The 24,639-nt window shown below is 40.5% G+C and overlaps 1 protein-coding gene across 1 annotated transcript in view; it reads right to left on the reverse strand.

Moving 5' to 3' along the window:
* mei4 (meiosis-specific, MEI4 homolog (S. cerevisiae)) overlaps positions 1 to 20,535 on the reverse strand; it is a 39,125-nt gene extending 18,590 nt beyond the window's left edge. Inside the window, exons 1-4 of the mRNA XM_067482818.1 lie at positions 20,428 to 20,535; positions 18,325 to 18,570; positions 14,615 to 15,132; positions 4,820 to 4,951 (exon numbers count right to left, since the gene is read on the reverse strand). Coding sequence (XP_067338919.1) covers positions 4,820 to 4,951; positions 14,615 to 15,132; positions 18,325 to 18,570; positions 20,428 to 20,443 — 912 coding nt within the window. The 5' untranslated portion in view covers positions 20,444 to 20,535. The remainder of the gene's footprint in view (positions 1 to 4,819; positions 4,952 to 14,614; positions 15,133 to 18,324; positions 18,571 to 20,427) is intronic.
* Positions 20,536 to 24,639: the final 4,104 nt, after the last annotated feature.

Genomic DNA, 24,639 nt, shown 5'->3' on the forward strand with positions numbered 1-24,639 from the left:
TGTTTGCCACCGACAGTCAGGCCCTGACAGACCGACACAGCGTCCAGATGGCACTGCCTATCAGTATGCTACGCCGCTCCAAGGACAGTGGCAGGATGCATGTCAGGATCACTGGCCTCTGCCACCCTGCTCCTGATGGAACACTCATGACTCTGATGTGTCCCCATGGTACAACAAATGTCCTTAAAGAACTGTGCAGCTTGAAACTTAACTCAAGCCTCAATAATGTGCAAATGCATCGAGGAACAGCTAAATCTAATCATCTCCATATGGGGCACGTGCACATATGAAGTTTCTACTACGTATTGTTCTTCAGTTGTTCTGATCACAACAAAAACCAGCAAATTAGCTCATCAGAGCAGTGGTCACAGTAATATGCAAATGGATGCATACATTGTAATGAGCGCATCTGTGCCATATGGAGTAAATATCACGGTGTAAATATAAAGAAAAAGAATTCTACATGGTACAGCTGGTAGAGAAGCCGTGTTCTCATAGGAATTCCCTACAATGCATGTACAGAGAATCAGGTCTGGAGTTGCCTTTGAACACATAGCACACAACAAGGGACTGCAGAGGTCTGATGGATCCTCAGCCACTGGAAAAACTCCATTTGATTTAGGCGAGAGGTGGCACCTGGGTCGAGCATGCAGGACGCAGGACAGGACGCAGGACAGGACGCAGGACAGGACGCAGGACAGGATGCAATCAGTGCGCCGAGGAAATATCTGAATAAACCTAGATGCATCTTTGCCCGTCAATTTCCACACATACAAATCTGCACTGAACTTACAACAGATTAAGTAAATTATTTTATCACATATATATTTTATTATATTTTCTTGCTATGAGGGTCATTTTAAGTCATTGCTGACAATAAATAAAATCCTGTATGAAAATACTGTATTAAATGAGTTTGTCCAGGGATGTTGTGTTAATTTAAAGTACATACAATAGTAGTTACAGTTCCAATTGTAGTTATTGTATTTCTATTAAATAACAAAAATCAAAAAACTGGAAAGGAGGCAAAGAACACATCCATTTAGATTTTATATGTCACTGTCGTGAAAAGAAAATCCTGCATGCTGAGAAATACTTCTACTTAGCACTATTGACAGGGAGCCAGAGGTCTGCTGCTGCTGCTAACAAAGAAGTGAGGCAGGGGTCTGTTTGTGGCTTTGACTCAGCCTGGGGAGCATCTGAAAGCTCACAATTTTATAGGGTGCAGAGTTATGTGTTGTTAAAAAGGACATGTGGATCTCCCACAGGGTATTTGTACAGTCCCAGCAAGTCCTCAGCAAATTGAGGACATAGTCTACAGTTTAACTTTATTGAGTTACGTCTTAAGTCTGCTGTGTAGCAAAATGTTAAATGTTCTTGTTGGAATTAAATACCATTACATTTGCTGTATATTAATATACAATACAGAATGAAACTAGAATGTTTCAGCAATCTTCTATCTGTGCAGTGTGAATTTAGATTGTCAACATCTTGACTCTGCTTGAAACTGCAATGTTTTAGATAACAGACTCAGATAAGAGACGTTTGCATTATATCACATTACATGTTTGGATGAATCTTCCATCCCTTTGAGCTCATAACATCAACATTTGTGTTGTTTTGTTTTAGAACATGTAATGTTTCTAAAGAACTGTGCTGTTTAAACAAAAAAAGCTCATCTATGCCATCGATATGTGATGTTTATTTCTTAATACGGCACAAAGGGTCCTGGTGCTTGGGAACATCAGGGTTTTGATGAATTCTGTAAAAAGGTTTTGTCTTGAGTTTGTCTGTAAATCGTCCAGAACACAGGACAAACATCCCAGCCCCAACTTCCTTCACACAAAAAATGTCCTAATTTAAGAATGAAAAAAAGAATCTATTATTTAACAATGAAACCAATTAGTTTTTGGAGCATTGCGCTGCTGAGCTCCACAAACCTTTATCCTGCCAACCTTTATGCAACCAAATCATTCATACATTTCCCGTTTAAAGCTTTAACGCAACTAATAAAGTGTCAAACAAGAATCTTCCAACTGCACATGACCCTTGTGTCCACTCTGTAGCTGCTTCACAGTAACGTTTCAGAACAATTGTCTGTTTTTTAATTGATTTTATCCATGAGAGCAATTATAGCTAATATGTTTATCAACAGACATGTACAAGACAACTTGTACTAGAGAAAGTTACTTGATTTCTCACAAAACATTTGCGTTGACATTTCCCAATATTGGAGATATTTTCAATTATGCTCAGAAACCATCGTCTGAGTGTGTGAAGCTCCTCAACAAACAAATGAACTAAGCAGAACACTGGACACATTTGTGGAGGGTGTCTACAGGCTCTTAAGTAATACAAACTGCAAACGTCTTAACATGTGGACTGGATGAGGGGACCCCTAAGGGCAGCATGGGAGAGGTGTGTGGTTATGTTTCCAGGATCATAGGATCTGTTCCAATAGTCTAACACAATCAGAGGATCAGAGGACCCAAGGGTTGGTTTAATACAGTTAAAACATAGGGCTGTCAACGGCAAATTGATTGCACTGCATTAATATGAATTCTGTTCTGATGACCAGTTTCCTCCTCTGTGCACAGCTCAACAGTCCAAGTGACTGAGTAAGGACACTGACCAATTCTCAGCATTGTATTTGTTCACACAGAGTGGATTAGGTGAGAAACCGATGCAAAGTTATACTTGTGGTGTTTCTAATGCAGTTTCTTCACTGTCTGCCTCTCTGTCTAAATGAGGGCGGGGCTGCTCCGTCTCTCTACCAACCCCCCAGAAGAGAGACAGATCACAGCTGAGGCAACAAAATCACAGTAGATCATTTTATCACCCATCAAATAAGCACAAACACGAAGGTAATGTCAGCTCTGCCTGTAGTAGACAGTGAGTTTGTTCAATTGCAATGAATATGCTAAAACTATAGTTCTCTGACTTCACACATGTAACACACACACACAGACACACACACACACAGTGGGAGATCGTTCGAGTGAGAAGCATCCTTAAGGGGAAAACATTTCATTTCAGTGCATAGTCAGCACACACGAGGCACAAATGGTAAATGTTCTGCACTTATATAGTACTTTTCCATCTATTGGTACTTAAAGCAATTTACACTGCTTCTCATTCACACTCACAATCACATGTGCACAAACACACACACACTCCGATGGGGGAGCTGCTATGCAGCCTGCCAACACTCACCGGGAGGAACTAAGTTGGGGTTCAGAGTCTTACTCAAGGACACTTCGACATGTGTCCAGACTAGCGGATCGGTGGACGCTCTACCTCCTACGCCACAGTCACAACATGACGGAAAACTTCTGCTACGGGAAACAGTGTTTTGTTTACGGCACATCAGAGCTGTGCATCTAAAAGAAATGTGTAACATTTTGAAAAGGGTCCATAACTCGACTACAACGGCAGTTAAACAAGTCGGTACCATCAGCACCATCCATGTACCTTGGGTTAAAAAAAGGCCCCATTCCATACAAGGTCTGGGAACAGTGAAGTTAACAGTGTGTCATCAGAAACTTAAGATTCAACAGTTGCAATCATTATCATTCGCTCTGGATAACAGCATAAAATATTAATGGAAATATAGACGTCTGATGTACAGCTTTTACATAAAGGAAGGCACAGAGCTCTCCCTCTGAGAGAAGGAACCACAATGAGCTTCAGGCAGGCAGCTAGAAGCTCAGTCTTCAAACACTTTAAAAGCAAACTCATTGTCCCTCCTTTAGCCTTGAGAGAATAAATAGGAGTGGTGGGGGAGGTAGGGGGTGGGCTCCGACATTTCCATGGACACACAGATGGCCGTCTGCACGCTTTGAAAATGTCAAACAGCCACATTAACAGATCTATGCCGACATGGTGGTTAATTTAAGTTTGCAATTACAGGTCTTTTTAATGTGCAAAGGAAGCTGATCAACTCCACTCGTGTGTCACAGTATGTAGAAGATGTGACTCCACAGATTCCTGCTTACAAACAGCAACTAGCGACGCTTTGTTGGGGACAATGGCTCCACAGAGCTGTTTTGCATTGTCAATATCGCCAGTAAACAGTGGGTTTAGCTGTTTTTTCTTTATCTTGGCTGTAAAAATGCAGCAGTGATCGAATACTCTTTTGGCATCACCCAAGTCAAGAGGCTCTCTATCGAGGAGCAAGAGAAAAACAGGCGTGAGTGAGCAGGACAGACCCTGCTGAGTGGGAGGGAAGCTCAGCAGGATGGACGAGAGGATTGAAAGAGAAAAAAAATAAATAAAAATCATCTTTATCCTTTTTTAACACATTTTCACTTCGATGAACCCCTGGCGGCTTGCACTCAGCTCTGCCTTTCATATGAGGAAGCCGGCCGATTGCAGCTCGAGCCAGGCCTGTGACTCAAAGCTACTGACAGACGTTTGAATACAAAGCAGGAAGGAAACTTCTAGGACACGGTATTGATTACGGTGGTTTAAACATGACCGTAGCAAGGAGTCAATAGGGCGCACCGTTGGCACAAAGGCTGGCTCTCCAAGAGCAAAAAGGTGAAATAAATTAGTGCATGAGAAGGGGAAGGAGTCAGTGGGGGAGAAAGCCAGAGAGAATCAAGAAATTCGTATTGCCAATATGGTTTGAACTGAAGCTTAATTCATGACTATATGGAGTGAAAAGTCAGGTCAAATATGGGAATTCAACACAACACAATGGAGACGATGGAGGGAGAAGTAAGTACCGTCACTGAGACAGGAGATGCAGAAAGAAAATAAAGAAGCCAAGGATGAGAATGTAGTGGGACAGGTGACATGAAGCAATGGGGTTGTTTACCTGGAAGGCCTGCCAGAGCAGATCGGCCACGTCGCTGAGCTGAGAGAGGATGTGACCAATGAGAAAGGACTTTGACATGGTGCTGCTCCCCAGGGTAATCAGGTACTGCATCCGTTTCTCTGCAGCCCGGAGCTGGGGTTCAGAAAAACAAGCTTTTATTAAAGCTTTCCTTTAACCAGCCTTTATAGCACACATCCGTCTACTATTTGGGTTAAAATAAATGAACCTCATCAATGTTACAGTGGGACCAGGACAGTGGCAGCAAATGAATTGGCAAATCAAGCAATGGGAAAGGATTCATTCATGTAATTCCATTTTTGCTAAAAGTGAGTCAGTGAGCCTCCTTCGGCTGTAGCAGCAGTAATGACGGCGTTTGTGCAGAAAGAAAATATTCCTGGAGCGTGATCCGTTGTCACGACAACCACCCTCCAGGTTTACCGGTGCCTCCAGATAAATACAAACATTTTACGACCGACATTACCACAAAGAGCAAAAGAATAATATTTCAGAAATTACATTTCTATTTATCTACCCGTCACATTCAGAAATGGATTCATAAAAACAATTAGTTATTTCAGATGTAAAGATTTGGAAAATGGTTTTCATAAACACAGCAAAATATAAGAAACTCAACTATTGACTTTACAATTACAGTTTGACATTTAGCTGAAACCTTTTTCCAAAATGAAATACAAGTAATTGACACTAAGGGCAACTTTGGGGTTCACAGTCTTGACCAGGGACACATCGACATACAGCCAGGAAAACCCTGTGGTTTGTGGACCACTGCTCCACCAAATGAACCACAGCCACCGCTCTGGTACTTTTAAACTTTTTTTGTTCTGAACAGACTTTACGCAGTTGGGAGGTTTTTGAAACAAATGCAATATTTACTTATTTTTTTAATATAAATGCAATGTTGACGCAGGACAGAGGGAGCCCAGGGAGCTGAGACTTAGATGCAAGTCCAGTTTATCAGTGCAATTTCTAAACAAGTAAAACTCTTAGAATGACAGTAATAATCAGCTCTGCCTGTGGTCTCCCATCCACTGTCATGTTAATCACAGCAGCTCGTTGGCTGATTGTTAATTACTATGACTGCGTGGTAACGATTTAGCTCAATTAATTACAAATCTTAAAGCTGAGCAAATTACATAGAGAGGTCTAGAATTATTCATTAAATCGAGGAATCTCAGTTTTAAGTATAGAACTTCCTAGTAGTATATAACAGGAATTCCTTATAATAATAATAATAATAATAATATCATGAATAAAACAAAACCCCGAACAGAATAAGCAGCATGGTGGGATTCATTTTCAACTTTTAAATCATTAATTTACCAGTGAATTCTATGTGGAGTCAGGGGTCAACAGGGGAACAATGGCACTGCATATTTTCCAGCCTGCTCCTGCTAAAAATCATGCAAGTAGAATTTGTCACACTGACATACTCCCTTAACAAGAATGGAACAGACAAACGTAGGGACAGACATTTGGACATGGTATTTGGCAACACAATCCCTCTAGTCCCTCTTTTGTCAGGAGAATCCAAGGCTTTTGTTCAGTATGGTTTTGATTTCTCTTTGTTATGCTTTACATGTGCTCAGATTCTGCAGCAGCCTCATTCATATTCACTCCGTCTTTTTCATATATTTAACTGGTAGCAGTCCAACAAATCTAGACTGTCCTCTGTTGTTGTGCCAAGTCAACAGGTACACGACTGAAGCTGGGGGGAAATAATTTGGCTCAAGGGCATCACAAGCATTGTTGCTTTTCACTTGGGTTTGGGGAATTTAACTAGGAACCTTGCAAAACATTTAAAAGCAGGCATCAAACAGTTTGATGCCAACAGCTGATCAGATGGCAGCGTTGGTTAAGAGTTGGCAACCGGAGGAGAAACAAAAAAATACATTTAAAAACTACCCTGAAATTAAATTTGCTTCGCATTGCCAGTGCTGCCGATTACCCGGAAATGATATGAGGATATTATGTGAAATTGTCTGGAATGATTATCCTATCAAGAGATTAATTCATAATATGAAACAACTGAAGGGAGGAGATTGTTATTCTTTTTTTTTTTCTGATCTAAAAATAAAAGGTTTTTTTTCAGGCTGCAGTGTAATGAAGCCTTCCCTCTCTCTGCTTCAACCTGTTTGACCTTTTGATGCACAAGTTTAATCAGACTCAGGCTCATCTGGTTTATGTGGAGTCAGGCCTGAAGACCGAAAAACCACATAATAGAAGCCGTCATTAAAGTATTGGTTTTGCAGTTAAATCGTCTGATTGCATTTATCTGCTGACTGACCACCACTTCACCATGTCTACACTATTCTGTTCATCTATAAACATCTTCCATTCAAGAATTCTGACCTTGTCACCGACTGTATGTTGAAAATCCTGCAGTACTTCTGTCATGCTCCAGAAAGTAAGATCAACATTTTGTTACGATTCACTCAGCTACCACCAAGGGGAGAAAAAAAATGTTTTCCAAAACTAGGGACATTTATCAAATGTATTTTTTTTTTTTTTTTTTATCAAATTCTCTTTTATTGGTCACCTGAGAATATTTAGTGTTTCTATTTCATTAGATATTTTTTGACTTAAGCTTGTGTCTACATTAGGACTTAGCAGTATGAAAAATATTAGCATTTTAACGTTTTGGCTTTAGTTCAGACACTCGTCACCAGTAAAACAAATGAATGTTTTCTTCCCAGTAGGCAACAGCAAAACTCCATTACAGAGTCCTTTAGAACCAATCTTTGTTTCATGGTCACAACATTGTCCTGACAAAACAACAGCAGCTCTGCATTTTGAACAATTAAAAAGAAAAGACTCTTTGTCTTCTTAAGTCCGTGGAGGCAGATTATGGCATTGTTTTGGAAAAGTCCAATTTTAGAAAGACACTTGCGGAAGCTGAATAGAGACCTGAACCAGAGAAACTCCTGCTGTGATACACAATCATAAATACACATGATCCACATGTAAGTCACCGTCCTGCTCTCACACTATTGTCCAAACAAACCTCTGAGCTCATAAAGTTCAGATTTTATAAATGTAAGGAAATTGTAAGAAAATTCAGAACTAGTGAGGAACCTTTTAGTAATGTCAGTCACAATGCCGCTATCCAATGTAAAAGAGTGAACAACTCCAGGACCTAAACTTGCTGCATTTTCTCATTCTTCTTTGAATGTTACATCTTCCATCGTTGCCTTTTAAATAAAATGTACTTTTGTAATTCTTTAAAACCTAGAAAACGCTTCTCCTCACTAAGGGGTTCATGTCCTTAACACCTTATTTGGAAAAAAAAAAAAAAAAAAACTGACAAAAGCTACTTTTAACAAACTTGCAATCCCATTCTTCTTGTTTACAGCCATATGCTCTAGAAATAACACTGACAGGCAGGACTGTCTGAAAATTAATAGAGTGATAAAAGGTGCACTTGAGCGTTCTGTTTGGGGTTGAAACCCGTGAAGTGAGCTGCATGCAATATATGAGATGGTAATAAAAGTTCTTCCTGTAGACTAAAGGATGGCACAGTAAGACAAGGCGGTTGTGAGGCTGTATGAGGCCAGACACTAAACTCTTCTCATCCCAGAAGGGCTATTAAGTGAAATATGTCTGCAGTTCAACACTGTGAGAGTGACATTTGAATGAAGCCACTTGGGATTCAGGAGCTGCAATTTTATCGTCTGGGCTCTCCATCACATCCAATCTTCTTCCTCGCAGACCGTAACAACTCCTCCAGGTGTGTCTGAAAAACTGAGCCAATAATAAGAGCTGTCCTTATGAACGAGGCAGGACATGCCGCTGGGTAAACTGTGCGGCTCGCAGCATTACTCCTGAAGATGGAACACACTCAGGCTGCAGCACTTGGCCACTTATTCAGCTGGTTTCATTGTCTAACTACAGAGCTGCAAAGGGAAAAAACAAAATGATGGTGGATCCCTACAGTAGCAAACCTGCACAGAGACTTGCTCTTCCCTCTGTGTCCGTCAAAATACGCAGTTTGATGATGTTTTTCCATTTTTTTCTGACATAGGAAAGTGAGTTAATCAGTTACAAAAGACATCATGACCAGCAATTTTCTATTTTTTAAACCAGTTGAATTTGATTAAATCTTTTATTAATTGTGGAGTGAGGTCAGCGTGTTCGACCACTGCCCCCAATCATTTTTATTTCAGTTGAAACCTAGTTTGTTTTCATTTAATTCTGTCCTACCTTGTTTACTAACTTCATGAAGCAATAATAATAATAATAATAATAATAATAATAATTTGGCCTTCTACAACTGTTACAGACATGAGCTGCAGCCTGCCAGTCAAATTTATATTGTATGAATGTGGCAAATTATGTGTTGTTGAAGTGTTGAAAACATTTATGTAGTAGCTTCAGATTTTGCTGTTCAATTAGTGCTGATAGAAGCCATTTGGGTTAAATGCAGACACTGAATTTAATTGTAACGTGTATGTGAAAATGCATGTAGACTCAAAGACGACCAATAGAAGCCCAATCAGTTGTAGCTTTTAGAGCTCAGCTGGCTGTTATCACTAACTGCTTGGACTATAGTTTTCTAAATTATATAACTGGTTCTATGTTTTTTTATTGTAGTATGACATAACATTATATGACAAGCTGGCGAAGATATCATGAAGCCAGATTTTGCATTGGTGATGTCAAAGCTACTGTACACAAACACAATGGTTATTTATTCCTTTATACTGTGACTTATAAGCTATTACAGCAGAAATCCATTCAGAGGTTCGTGAAGAGAATGTAACCCGGACAATCTTTTCCATCTCCAAATATAAAATTGTTTTGAACAGCGTGTAAAATAATTCGTCTCGCGTCAGAATGTTTTAGAATCGTGTCCCAGTACTTTCTTTCCTCTGCTGGCACTCTCAATCTTGTCAGGGGTCTTTTGGGCCTTAGAATTCCCCCTGCCCTTCATCTCCGACGTCCTCCCCCATCTGAACTGTCTCAAACAATCGTTTTGACTGACAAAGCGATGAAGTGTTCACAGAATGTCAGCGGGCATCCTTAAAGCCATTTACAATGTCCTCATAAATAGTATATAATTATATATCCATAGTACATGGAATCCTTAGTGTGATAGGGCACATGATCCTCTGTGGGCAAAGACAGCAGTGACTTTGAAAAACATGTAAAGGAGCCATTTTATGAAGAAGCCCAAGTTACGCTATAAACTGCAGGTGCAAACATCATAAACACCGAAATTGACCTAAAATGTTAATGGTCTGTGTGCAAGATGTTAAACGGAAGCCACAGTTAAAGTTAAAGAGTTTAAAAGGATGTGAAGGGCACGGTTAGAATCAGCTGACGTGTAATAACAAGCAGCAGAGGTTCACTAACTTAACATGTCAGTTTAACTGTAACCCAAGAAAGCCGGTCAAGTGTCAGGTGAAGCTGAAGTGGACTGTGAATTATTGGTTAGTTGGCTTATTAGTGACTGTAATTGAAGCGATTGAGCTGATGTGAAGAGTAAAAAGTAGCTTAAGTGTGAGTCTTTGGGGTTGTGTGTCCAAGTTGTGCTTTACTGGATTTCTGTGCCTACTTTGAGGAAATTCGCTTAAGGTGTTCGTGAGATACCACATTCACAAGGAGGGAGAAAGGGACAAGCGGACAGACAAACTTAAGAAGTGAACCTGGAAACTTTGGATCAAATGGAAATTCAGAGTTGTGGCTTTTTCAAAATAACAACAGAGCTAAAAATAAGACCGTGAGCCATTTTGCCTGTACCATTACTGACGATCACTTACTTTGGAAACTAAGCGTTTAGATTAATTTCCTACTTTCCAGCCTTTCCACTAATTTTAGTGAAAAGGTAAAATCATCTTTCAAAGGCTTGTAAGTTGTGTCCCATTGCAGTTCCCATCCAAATTACTGTTCTTGTGGGGTTTAAAGCATTAATTGCTGGTGCATTTCACAAAAGTAATATTACATAAGTTGCTATTGTAACAGCATACTTTTTTTTGCTTATACTGGCAGCATCAGTAAATTGAAAAACATTGACATTAACTTGACAAGAACCTGTAGTCGCTTAGAAAATCATGATATCTGCCAAGAACAAAGATGAAAGTAGGGCCAGAACTTTGAAAGAACCATATGGTTCCATTGTAAGATCTATAAAACATGTGATCACTCTTTGATTTCCATTGTCCAACAAACAGATTGCTTCCATTCATTACAAAACATATTAACTTCTGCTTTTCCAGAGTGAAGTTGCATTGGCAGCAGGTTTTACAAGGTAGTGTTGCATGATATTGCATTTGCAACAATAAGTTGACAATTATTTTTTAACTAATTATTCCAAATAAATTTTTATTGCAGCCTTACAATCTATTCTTGAAAGTTGAAGGCTGCCTATAAAATATTCGTGCAACATCTTAAATGGGGGCAGTGAACACTTTTCACAATAACAACATTTGCAATGTACTATAAAGTAAAGATTGTTGTACATACAAATATATATTTAGTTCCAATGTAGAAGTTATGCGATATCACCACAGCTCAGTTTGCTTCAAAAACATCAATTCTACCTATAAAGTTTCAACACCAGCTGTTCACAATTAATGCACAAGTCTTTTTTCCCCCCAAGCTGCCATTTTGGACCACAGTTCACCCATCATACAAAAGGGCCTCCACTATAGAAAAGGCAGAGAATCCAATTTTTCCAGGCAAGGTGGCCTCAATAGACCAGTATGCGCTGAAGTCACAAGGTGCTGCATTCTGAGCAACAGGCACAGCTGTGTTCAGTGACCCAAACCACCCACAGCCCAATGATCACATTTTAAAAGCTCTTTCTCTGCCCGCATACGCCCACATTGGACTCGGTAACGAGTTCACGCCCATTCACTGACGCCTTGTCAGAACACATTCTGAAGAAAAAAAGCAACATCTAAAACAAGGAGCAGGCTGTGTGTGACAGTGAGCACATCAAAAACATTAGCATCACAAATTGGTGATATCAAACAGTAGCAGTATCAAAGACAGGATTTTTACTTTAATTTGTTTAATTGCTCTCTAAACAATCTATAGGGTTTATGATGAAAATACAAGAGTCTGCGTAAATGTGTGACATTTAAAAATACAAAACTAAATAACATTATCGATGTTTTGATGTGTTGCTGTGAAATATTAGAAATGGGGGTTTCAGGCACCGTTGGTTCAGTTGCAACACGTTTGCAACACTCTATTTTTGTCAGAACTGTGTCTTTTCTAAGTTTTGTGCTATAAAGTATTAGAAACGTCTGTCCTCCCACAGAACCTGCACATCTTTGTCTCTGCATATTCCACTGACAGATCCTAACAGTGAGGACACCTGGGGAGCTCTTCCACATTTTGATGAATTCAGGACGTCACTGAGAATATGTGGCCAGCTTGAGGGGGAGGGGGGGGGATGTCCTTCTCTCGGACATTAATACAGGCCTTGACTACGGTATGGCTATAAAATCCTAGTGTCCTTCATGAGGAATCAGGAAAGAAAAGAATAAAACCATTCCATAAGTTCCTACTGTAGTATACATTTTTGAGGTTTTCTGCTACTATTGCCCTGAGGCAACTCCCACCCCCAAAATAAGGGATGGCCATATGGAAACATGCATTAGGTTTAAGCACAGTGTGTCTTCTTAGTAATTTAAATGTTTTATTCGTCTCTTCTCAATCAACGACTAATGGACGCTCCCTGAAATGAAATGATTTAGTGCTGATTCTGCCTCCATAATTAAGTCCTGTCCTTCTACAACAATCACACCAACTAACGGTCACTGCTGGTTTCATTTATTCTACATTATAGTCATTGGTTGTCTGGCTCTAAGTAACCTGTCCTATAAGGCTGTCAGCGACTTGCCTCTTTTGGGGCATTAAAGTTTATCAGAGACAGATTGGTGCCGTGTTAATGGAAGTGCTCATTAAATTTAAATTATTTACCCCCTCCTCACCACCATCATTAGTTTCACTGACAACTGCTAAACATCTCTGTGCTGCTTCGGAAGAAAATTTCCACTTTCTTCACTCTTACTCATGACAAACAGAGCGAATTAGCCGTGAAGAGGAAATTGCCTGCGGCCATTTTAGCGGGGTAAGACGTACTTTGAGCGTGTGGTGAGAGGCAGACGGGGAAAACTTCATCCTTGTCAACTCAGGCTCACTTTCATCTCCATTACCCTGCTGTCAGGGCCTGTCATGATAGTAACATGTGCAGGTCGCTGAGGGACTTGCACAAAAAGCTGTGAAGTCAGTTTTACAAGCTCTGAGCTTTGACTGAAGGGTATAACAGGAGGATACTGCACTGATCCTTTGGTGTCATGAAAATATGTCCGTTCAAAGGTTAAAGTGGATTATATATACACAGGTATGTGTAACGTGAGCAAAGCCTCCTGTTAGCTCATTTCATTTCCAAATATAAATATAATATAGCAAGTTTTTGGGGAGGTCAACAAATAGTGTGTATACAAACTAGCAGCTGACCGATACGGATTTTTCAATGTCCAATGTTGATCTTCACAGAGCACGAAGGGCAAAGCCTGATACTAAATATATTCTTTTTTTTCCCCTTCTATTTTTGCATCACATACAATTTATTAAGAAATGAAGCAAATCTTCTCAATTTTAATATTTAAATATTGAAAATATCTGAATGAAAGTAATTTAAATAAAAATACTGAGCAAACTAAATGAATTCAGACAAATGGGACTTAATTTTAGTTTAAAAAATATTATTGCTAGAGCAACGAGAATATCTCATGCTTCTCACTTAATGAAGGTTCGCCGATAATATTCTGCTTTTTTATGCTTTGTGTTCTGATTATTTTGGCTGTAGTGTTTGATGCTGCCGTTGAGTGTTGCGTTATATTAACAGGAGTTTGCATTATTTTGTCTCTGTATATCAGAGTACAGTATTAACAGAATATTTGTAAATCACACAGCAGCTCATTTAACATTAAAACAGTTAAAAAAAGAACATTATCACCTTCGTGAAGGACGACTGTAGGGCTGATGGACGAGAATTACTCAGTTAAAATTCAATCATTTCTGCAACAGCAAAGTCTCAAAATGTGCCCCTTGAATTTAACATACTCCCCGTAAAATAAACCAGAGTCTGGGCATTAATCACTGACCCTCTGTGTGAACAGGGAGTCCACTCTCGGCGGAGGGAGGGATGGGTTATGAAGTGTGGGCATCTGTCAGTCGGAAAGGGCTCAGCTTTAAGAATCCTAGCCAACTGGACTGAATGGTCCAGGCAGCTTAGGTACTTTTATAGTAAATGTTATTTAGCCTTGAAGCTTGCTGTGATGGATGAGAGACACAGCAGGAAGAGGGAGCCGGAGGAATCCCTGCAAGCTCTCACCACATTCCTCCTGTTTGTCAACTTTTTATACACCGAGCGAGTTGTGTCTGGCCATCTTTGGGTCCTCATTTGACTAAACCTCACAGTCAGACGTTTCATACTCAAACATGTTTACTCTGCTCCATTGTTTATGAAACATCTACATGAAACATCCACATATATAACAGCCCTACTTATATACTCTGAAGGTAGAAAAGATGCTGTTGAAGAGGTTGTTGTCTTGTAGCAAAGTGATAACAAGCAGCTGCTTCTTTAAAATAAATACATTTTGTTCCTGTTACAAAGTTGATTTTTAATTTTAAAAAGCCACATTTTTTTTTCTCCCTTTAATTGTTCTCGCTGTCAGGGGTAATCTTCCAGCTCTAAGTGGCCACTAAACACTAATGAGGAAATACCGTGTGCGTGCAAACATGGCTCCTATTACTCACCCTGCTGAGCTGATTGCTGTGCAGCAGCATCGCAGTCAGCTCCCTCAGCGACTCTTCCACATGTCTCACGAAGTCCACAGACGGCAGCCTCTGAGAGCAGAACAGGTCCATCGCCTGGGCTGCAACCTGGCAGGCCTGCAGGACGAGGTCACGGGGGGGGTCACCCAGTGAAGGGGGATCCCTGCATGCTGTCACCACCGAGTCAAGGAGCTGGCACACAGAGTCCACCAACAATGACCCCGCCTCCCCATCGGGGCTGAACCATGAAGCTTCCAGGCCTCTGCTGTTGCCCTCTACCCGATTTAGGGCACACAGCGACTGCAGGAAGTGCACATGGGGCAGTTGTGCTGTCCCCTGAGGCCCTGCAAACAAACAGGATGGAGCTGGTGGAAGAGGGGGGTCCTCCAACATGAGGTCAGGAGTCTCGGAGTCACAGTCTTGTTGAAGAGCTGAGCGTTGCACTACACTTTCTGAACCGAAGAGATGATGAGAGACATCATCCAGCTTGTTGCTTTGACCTGGGTAAGTTAACACGGAAAAAGATTCATTTCAGAGGCTGTATTGTACAGTACAATGTATTTCTGCATCTATTTTTCTGTACTTTGAAATGAAAAGGGCTGTCTGACCAGATTTTAGACATATTTTAGACATATTAAAAACTCTAAAAAGCTCCATTTACAATGAATCTCAAATTTAGGTCACGTTCAAGATGTCTTCCTTTCCTTTTACATCTATCACAAGATTTAACAAAAGCAAAGGGGCAGTAAAAGTGTCAAAATGTAAAAAACTAAAAAATCCTGTTAATAAAAAGAGCCACCAAAAAAACTAAACAACAACTACTTCTACGTAATTGAAGCACAGCTTCTCAGAGACCCACTACCCACTTCTCAGGGTTAACTTCATTAAATTTTCATTCCTTATATTGTAATGTAATATTTTAATTCCTCTTCCCCAATGCTAAACGCTAAGTCCTACTTCTGTTTAATAGTGTCTGTGTTTACAAGCAGCTCCACCAGCATATTAGTACGACCTTCTACTTGAGTGACCTTTTCACGAAAGGGTCACACAAACAGAAATGTATCAACATGCCTGTGTGAGAACTGTACGATATTTACTGTGTGCAATGCAGAAAATGCCAAGGCCAAGTTATTTCAATCTCAACTTCATACTTTTACTATCATTCGTTGCAAACTGTGGTTGTTACGAGCCACAGCCCTAAAAGAAGTTATTCAGAGAATAACCTGTTCAGAAAGGGATTTGGGACATGAGGACACCAGACTGCAGGAGGCAAACTGACAAGAACTGAACATACAAATTATACCACAAAAACAGAATAACTAGTCAAAATTCCTTATTAATTGTTACCAATTATTATAGACCTCAATATGATCCCTGTCATTAGAAAGGAGAGAGGGGGACTTGAACATTACAGATGTGTGTGATGCCTCATGTGTTTCAGGTCTGTTCTGGTTTTACTCTAAAATACAATCTCGTATCACCATTAACATCCAAACGTAACGTCTACATTTTCTATTTTACAAGAAAAATATACTTTCCCAATGTCCCTGTAAGTAAATTGCTTTTGCTGTGATGCAACATTAAAACACTGAGGCCAGTAGAAGGGTAGAAATAAAATAAGCTTGTTTTTTGTGATGCCTACTTTAAATGAGTGAAAAGCTTTTCAGACAAATGTGATGATTTTTTAGGAAAGACACTGATGCTTTATTGTACCATCAGTTGGTTCATCATTTTCACAGCTTTTACTGTACCGTCTCCCATCAGCCCTCAGGGTGTTAGATTTAGGATGACAATTGTCTTCCTTGAAATAAATGCTGTCATGAAGCCACCAATATTTACAGCTTTGTGTGTGTTGTTGTATATGGGGCAGAGGATTGGTTCAAATATTTTCTACAGCAGCAATTCTCAACCTGAGAGGATAAACTCTTTAGGGGGCCTCAGTGAGCCCAGGAGGGGTCCTGTCGGACTTTGTTAGGCGCTTCCATTCAAAGAGTTATTTCTAATGATCACCCATTGAGAGGCTTCCCCCAGACACATCAAAGACCCTCTTTTGGTATGAGTTTCTGTACGGACTTGTGACGAGTCTGGTGACTTTTGTAAAATCCCTTAAAGCATGTTGATCCTGTCAAACTAACAGCGACCTGTGTCGTATTTCAACTATGACACAAATATTTATCATTCAGATTGAACTATAACATTTTAAAAAAGGCACAATCATGAGCCAGCAGCAAATTGCCACAGGGCTGTTTGCCTCCCCAGGAATGAAGGCAGACACCGCTCAGTCTCTCTCAGAAGCTGGGCTGCTGGGACGACCGTGATGGCACCGAGCAGAGCAGATCTCACGGTGCTGAAAACGTCACATCGAATGTAGTGGAATAGAAATGACTGGAGCTTTGCTTGCAGAACATTTTGAAAAGCAAGATTTTTCACTGCCCTCTGCAAGGAAGTAGGCAAATGGACCCACCACAGTGTCCCCAGTGACTATAGACCTGTGGCTCCGACATCATGAATGTGCTGAGGAGACTAGTCCTGGACTGGTGAAGCCATCTCTGGACCCCCTCCAGTTTCCATATTATCCTCAACTAGGGGTCCACATCTACACCCAACTGGACAAGCCAGTAAAGACAGCTTTGAAGACCGCAGTGCTTTTAACACAACCCAGCTGTCTCATCTCAGTTCCATTATTTTGTGTTTAGTAGTATTTGGGTAGTTTGCATTCTTCTATTTGTCCTTGATGTCTCCTTGGTTTGGATGAGGTGCTTTTCCTTTCTTTTCTACTCGTCTTGTCTAGAGCAGCTGTAACACGGCAACACAATTTCCCTATGGGATCAAAAAGGTTCTTTGAATCTTGAATCTTACCATTTTGTGACACTCGCTGACATAAATAACATATGTGCTTTAGAAATATGTTTCACTGGCACGATTTTAAATCAGATACAATCTTTTTAATTTATCAATACATTCTGAGACCCTTTGGTCCAACATGTGGTCAGGTGCTTCCGGTTCTGTTCGTGGAAAATGGAATTCAATGGAGATAGTTAGAAAAAGCCCACCAGTGCAACAATACAGTCCCACAATTTACAGTAAACAAGGACCAGTTTGGAAAAGTTGGTGCTCTGAAAAACTTCCAAATGAGCAAATTACATCACACAATTAAGCACCTACCACTCAATAATACCCCCAAGTGTGGGTTTTGGCACAGACCTTGACTCTGTTTGTGCAGCACATGCAGATCAGTCAAAGGGGGAATAATACACTGTGGACCTGACAAATCAACACTTGGTAGGATTACACGTGTAATGATTAGAAGCCCTGCGTGATAAAGTCGGGACAACAGGCTAAATGTCTGAGCTCCTCTGAGGATCGAGTCAGATTGTTCGTGTCCTTGAGAAATCCTCTCCTCAGACTAAAGGCATTAGCAAACACACACTGTGTTTGTACAAGTTTATGAACTGTCTGCAGTTTTTGGACACGTGCTCCTTTTATTGACCCCTAGTGTCAGCTGCACCCAAGGTCACTGGATGAATTATTCTGAAACTTTCCATGGTTGAAACATTTGGCTAAAGTAAAACTGATAAATACTTAGATTATTCTAAACTTGATGTGGCAACACAATCCAGACGTGCTGCTGCTTTGACCATGTAAATATTCATCTTATGTTCAGTAACCTACATGCACAGGTAGAGCCATACCTGCCGGCTCCATGCCGCTCTTGGGGTTTGACGTCAGCCTGGTGAGCAGCACCTCCTGCCGCAGCCTCAGCACCTCCTGCTGCAGATCCTGGGCTTTTTTCTTCCAGCTCTCATCCTGGCTCTTCAGCTTGCAGGCCAGAGCCTCAGCGTACTGTCGGCCACTCATACCCTGGGGCTTGCTCTTTATTATGGCCACAGCCAGGGCCACTTTGACTTTCATGGAAAACCACTTTGCTTGATCGGCTCCTATTAAAAAAAATAATAATAAAAAATTTAAGAACATTATCAGGTACATTGAGGCTTGCTGCAGAAAACTGAGCAGCACATCCACCCCACACTGTAGGTCATCTCAGGATTCAGACCCTTTTATCATTTCACACAATAAACAAGTTTGAAAAAGCAGGTATAAATACCGTTTGGGACATTTTGAGAAAACGCTGCTATCCATGTACATTATTCATATGTCCTTTGCTTTCTGCTGTAGTTTTCTCTGTGCTGCAAACAATCTTTCATTCTGCTGAATATTTTCATAATCATTGGTTTTCTAAAATGTCAGAAAACGGTAACATTCTTGTTGTGATTTCCTTCTGTCTAGAAATGGCTTGTTTAGTTTTCACAGACAATATCTAACAATCTCGAACTCTCTATAGAGACAGAGACAGAACCATAGGTATTTGCTAAAAAATTACCAACACAATCTTACTGCAGCTTTTGTTGACTCTAAATGTCAGCGTAGAATATCCTTTGCACCATCAATGAGTCAACTATTTGTAAAAGTCATAAAATGATTATTCAGTTCAGTCAGATCAGTCAGCTATTTTCATCATTATTGCACACAAACCACATTATTTTCACAGACTAATTTGGATTTAGGAAACTCTAATGCTTTCGGCTTGTGAGGCTAAATACACAGACAGTTGATCAATAATGAAAACAATGAGTTGTAGCTTATGAAAGCTTTGTTTTTGAAATAAAATCCTTCTTAGCAAAAGTACAGTGAACCAAACACTGTGTATTTTATATTTCATACAACTTTTTACCAAAACAACTGTACTTTTCTATAATAAATAAATAAAAGTGAACAACATCTTGTAGCCTCATAAACAAGACAGTAACTAGATCTAAGCATTCTCTCTATTTCACTGATGCTGAAATATTCAACTACATCCATGACTACTTTCATTTTGTTAAGGAAAATTGTAATCTTCTTCTTTTGCTTTGGGCTGTTTCCTTTCAGGAGTCTCCACAGTGAATCATGTGCCTCCATCTAACTCTGTCCTCTGCATCCTCTTCTCTCACTACATCCATAAATCTCCTCTTTGCTCTTCCTCTAGACCTCCTGCCTGGCAGCTCCAACCTCAGCATCCTTCTACCGATATATTCACAGTTTCTCCTCTGAACATGTCCAAACCACCTCAATCTGGCCTCTCTGACTTTATCTCCAACACATCTAACATGAGCTGTCCCTCTGATGTCCTCATTCCTGATCCTGTCCAACCTCGTCCCTCCCAAACAGAGAACCTCAACATCTTAAGCCCTGCTACCTCCAGCTCTGCCTCCTGTCTTTTCTTCAGTGCCACTGTCTCTAAGCCGAACAACATCTCTGGTCTCACCACCGTCTTGAACACGTTTCCTTTCATTTATCACACAACACACCTGACACTTTTCTCCACCCGTTCCAACCTGCTTGCACGCGCCTCTTCACCTCTTTTCCACATTTAATGGAAAATTGTAATAAAAATTAGAATTAAAAAAAAAGAAAAAGAGTTGAAGGGCTACCAAAGTATTGACCGAGTCTCTTGTTTTGTGATAGAAAATCAAATCTTAAATGCTGAAAAGCATCCAATCATTCCATCTAACAAGTATGAAGCAGCTAATGTTGGTGACCACAGTGATTATTTGAAATAACTTACTGGAAGAAACATTGTACATCTTTAAATTAGTTAGCTAATTGTGGCAAAGTGCTGCTAGCTAACGCTGCCGAGCTACTGTAGAGCGACAAGCTAATGCTAAGCTAACCGGCCCGTTACTACTTAGCTCACCAATCATTACTTCATCGTTTACTTCACTTTGTTCATTTTAGGTGTCAAACACGTTCATTACCTTTTAAAGGCTCCATTTGTCGGCGTGCGTCCTCGTCAAAATCCGCGTCATACTTTGACAGACATCAATTACATTCACTGCTGCGCAGGTGTTGCAGAAAAATGTGGGACCCGGAAGTTAGTGACGCTGTAAAATTCAAACTTAATGTCAACAAGCGACTCTCCGAGTAAATCAAGTATCCAACCGGTGTTATGTGTTCAAAATCAGATCCGATCACAGATGTCAGCATTTCAAATTATCTTTGCATTGTTGTTGTTCTAAGGTTGGGGTTAATTTTGCGTCCCCCAACATGCAATTTCAACGTTTCAATGTAAGAGCATGCAAACCTGACCTTTACCCTGACGTCGTCATCAGATGTAAGAAAAATGGTCAAGTACTGTATATAAAAAAATCTGACAATAAAACATTCGTAATAACTAATTGTGCATTAAATATTATGTTGATGAGAACAAAATCTTTGCTTTACTCTTTCAAATAAGGGGTATGACATGACTGTGTTTGCAAACCCGTCAAGCTCGGCATCCTACCATTAGCTTCATGTGGATCTGAGGTCTTTTGGTTAGGTCAGTTTCAGGTGAAACAAGGTGACCGTCTGTGCTTCTTTTAAAGGAACAGCGGCTCAAAATAGAGGTCCAGCTGGATCCCTGAGCCCAGCCACCTTCCTAAAACAGCGTCCATGGTGTGACCCGGTGAAGGTCAGCTGAAACTTACCTGGAAGGTGGAGAGCTTTGCTAGGTGACTCAGCTCTCTGCTGACTAAAAGTCATCAATACCACGTCTGCTAGACCTGCAAAATGTGGATATAATGTGCACTGGGGAGGGTGGAGGGGGAGTGAAGCGTGATCGGTGATTTATGTATGAAATTTCACTTTGTCCAGGCTGGTACACAAATAAATCCCCAACTGATTTTTCAATCTTCAAATTAATAAGCTGGTAGAAGTTCTGCAAAATGACACTGAGCTCCTCGTCAATCTGTCCCACAGTCAGCTGGTCGCATCATTAGCTAGATTTTTAGCAAACTTCCTTGCTCACTACAGGACAACAGCTTCTGTCTGCAGAAGCCTAAGCTGTGGTATCCTCCTCTGATTTGGACTTTCTGTCCCCTATAAGAGCACCTCAGAGACTGAGCAGGTAGACACAGGACAATACAATTTTTAAAAAGTGGGTTTTTATTTACCCAAAATATAACAAATACAAAGACATTTTATTCATTACTAATGAAGCAGGTCAACAAAACGTAGCTAAACTTAAAATACTACAAACTGAACTACAACACAAGTTCTAACCAGTAACGAGACCAAACTGGCCTAAAGAACATATACAGTATATATTAGCTGGAAAAAGCAGTAAGAGGGGTTACACAAGGGGTAAACCTTACTGTAACTAAGCAAATTACAGGCACACACTCGACAGACAGTTTACAAATATACTTTTTTATATACATAAGAAATTTAAAAAACAAAACATATAATAAATAAAGTTTTAAATAAGTTTTAAATAAAGAAAAACTCCCCCCCCCCCCTTGCATTCAAAGCTTGGTTCAGTCTGGACCTAGTAAAGGTATTTAAGCCAGAAGGGGGCCTCACTCCAATCTTTTGCTTGGTTGAACAGCATCCCTGGACCAGCAGAAGGTGAACTCAAGAAAATGAAGGTAAGAAATCTTTGATAAAACTAATAGAAGCATTGACAACACTGAGGCCATTACAGAGCAACATTGTCAATCTGTAAAATGTTCATTCCAAACTACAAACCCCATTTGCAGAAAAGTTGGGGCTGTTTGTAAAATAACAAAACAAATTAAAAAAAACACTGATCTTAAACCATAAAGCTTTTATTTTTCTGAGAAAAGCAGAAACAACTTTCAGCGTTCGCACTCAAGTTCATAGGTTCATACTGTGCCAACCCAAAACAAACTCCACACACTTTAAACCGGGGACAGACGTGGACAGCAGGCCAGTCGAGCTCAGTCTCTCTGCATCAAAGAAGCAGCGCTTTGGTAGCACGTGCAGACAGAGGCCTCGCTCTGCCCTGCTAGAGTAGCCACTGACTTCCTGCAAAAAGACACTGACCTGTCCCCTTCCCCCCCTGCACCTTTCACATATAACAGCCTGTATGGTCTTTGTCCTGTTCGGCACAGAGAACCTGATGTCCATCATTTCCCAGATCTTTTCAGAGTATTATGAACTGTAGCTGGTGAAGGACCTGATTTCTTTGCAGTGCTGCTGACAACCTCTCATGAGGTTTGGCACAAAGTGATGAGACATGACTGTCTGCCTTGACCTTTTCTTCTAAACACGGAGCCTTAATGCTCCTTTTATACCCAGTTATGATCCACTCACCTGTTACTAACTGACCTGGTCATTGTGGAAATATCCAGAACAGTGTCAGAGCAAGTGGAATCTTGCGTCACTGTTGAGTCTAAGTTAAACGACAATGCTGCACAGAAACTTTAAAGAAATGACCAAATCATAGATTGTAGTTCTTATTGAGATTTGCCGGATTGGGATTTTGTTGTTAAAAAGCACCCAACACACACTCACACACACACGGCTTGTTACGGAGTCTTGTTTGTAATGCTTCCACTTTTACTTGGAGTGTTGGTTTTCACTTGGTGCTGCACCTTGTAGCCTCACTGAGAAAAGCTGCCACTCAAACGCCGCGAGCTGATGTCGCTGCAGATGTTGGCTGTTAACACTGCTCATCTGTTTGTCTCAGATTATGTCTGAATGAGCGCACGGTCACTGAGAGCAGCACAGGTGTTCTGCGTGGCTGCATCATGGCTGTGATGAACTGTGGCTCACACACACACACAGTCGATGCTCAGTGTACTCCAGGTTTGATTGGTTTGAAAATGAAGATGCTCTCCAGCTTCATGCCTCACCGCGTCCTAAATGCATGACAAATATTTACTTGGCAGGCTGTTAATTTACTTCAAATATTAACATTGTTGACAGACAGATGGAGCGGCACAAAAAGTTCTTTGGAGAACAGCAATTTAGTGTCTTCAGTGAACGCAAACTGACATTTGGGCAATTCTCAATTCTTCTAATAGCAGAAAAAAGACTGAGAGGAGTTAGGTTTACTACCATTACAGTGTTTGTCTTGACGAATTCATGCAGCTGATCCAACAGGACAAGAATCAACACCAACAAAACACCTGGACACATGATAAACACACTGTATATCTCCTGGAGTTCAGTTACTGCTATTGGCAGCAGACAATCATTTTTAATTTTTGTCCACCCTGACCCCCTTCCTCCACTGACCTTATATCATCATGGAGGTCTCTAGTTCCAGTCTGCTTCTTGGCCGCGTTTCACATGTCTCTCATCATATTAAGCTCTGTTAAAGTCTGAGAACTGTCCAAAGCCCTGAAGCTGCTGTCCTCACCAGCTCCATTCACTAGTCTGTCAGAGGACAACGGGGCCCGTTGGCCTCACTATAAACCCTCAGGCTGCATGACCCAGCTGTGGGCATTTTTGAAAGTACTTCAGAGAGAAAGAGAATGGGAACTTTCTAGTAGGAGAAAGAGAAGGAGCCAATGTAAAAATGGAGATGAGATTTGAGTGAAACGTATTGCAAAAAAATAAGCCAGTTTGAGTGTTATCACCACAGTAAACTGCTGTTATCAGTTGTTCTAACATCCGTGCTTCCGTAGTAAGAAACTGCACCGACCTGCAGGTGAGAAGATGCAGATCCTCCATAGTTGTTAGGATTAGCCAGCGTGTAGTGGCCTGTAATTAACAGTCTCATAAAGAACAGCAAAGTCGGTGGTAGCACTCGTTTTTTTAAAGTACTGTGATTTTTCCATAAATTTGCATTTAATTTTAATGCTTGTGACCAAGATCCAGTGCATGATTATGGCCTACTGTGCCATGGAGCCGGACATCTGTGATGCTGATAACACACTTTGAATATTTTGATATTTATTAGTTATGTGTCATTAGCCTCTTTGTTTCGCTGTTTGCTTAATTGACATCAGTTATTTCAGTTTGTTTCCATTGTGTAAATGAAATGTGTGTGTATGAAAGCAGAGAATCTGTGAATGGACAATGGACCATGTTGCCTTCAGTGTCCTTCTAGGTTTAAGCCGGTACATTATAAAATATGTGCATTTTTATTGGTGGTTTTCCATTCTTTAACTCAACATACTTTTAGCGCTAGGTTTCGTGAAGCCAAATGTAATCACCGATTAATTAGAACATTGGTCTTA

Source organism: Channa argus, chromosome 17, assembly GCF_033026475.1.
Source record: "Channa argus isolate prfri chromosome 17, Channa argus male v1.0, whole genome shotgun sequence".
NCBI classification, from domain to species: Eukaryota; Metazoa; Chordata; class Actinopteri; order Anabantiformes; family Channidae; genus Channa; species Channa argus.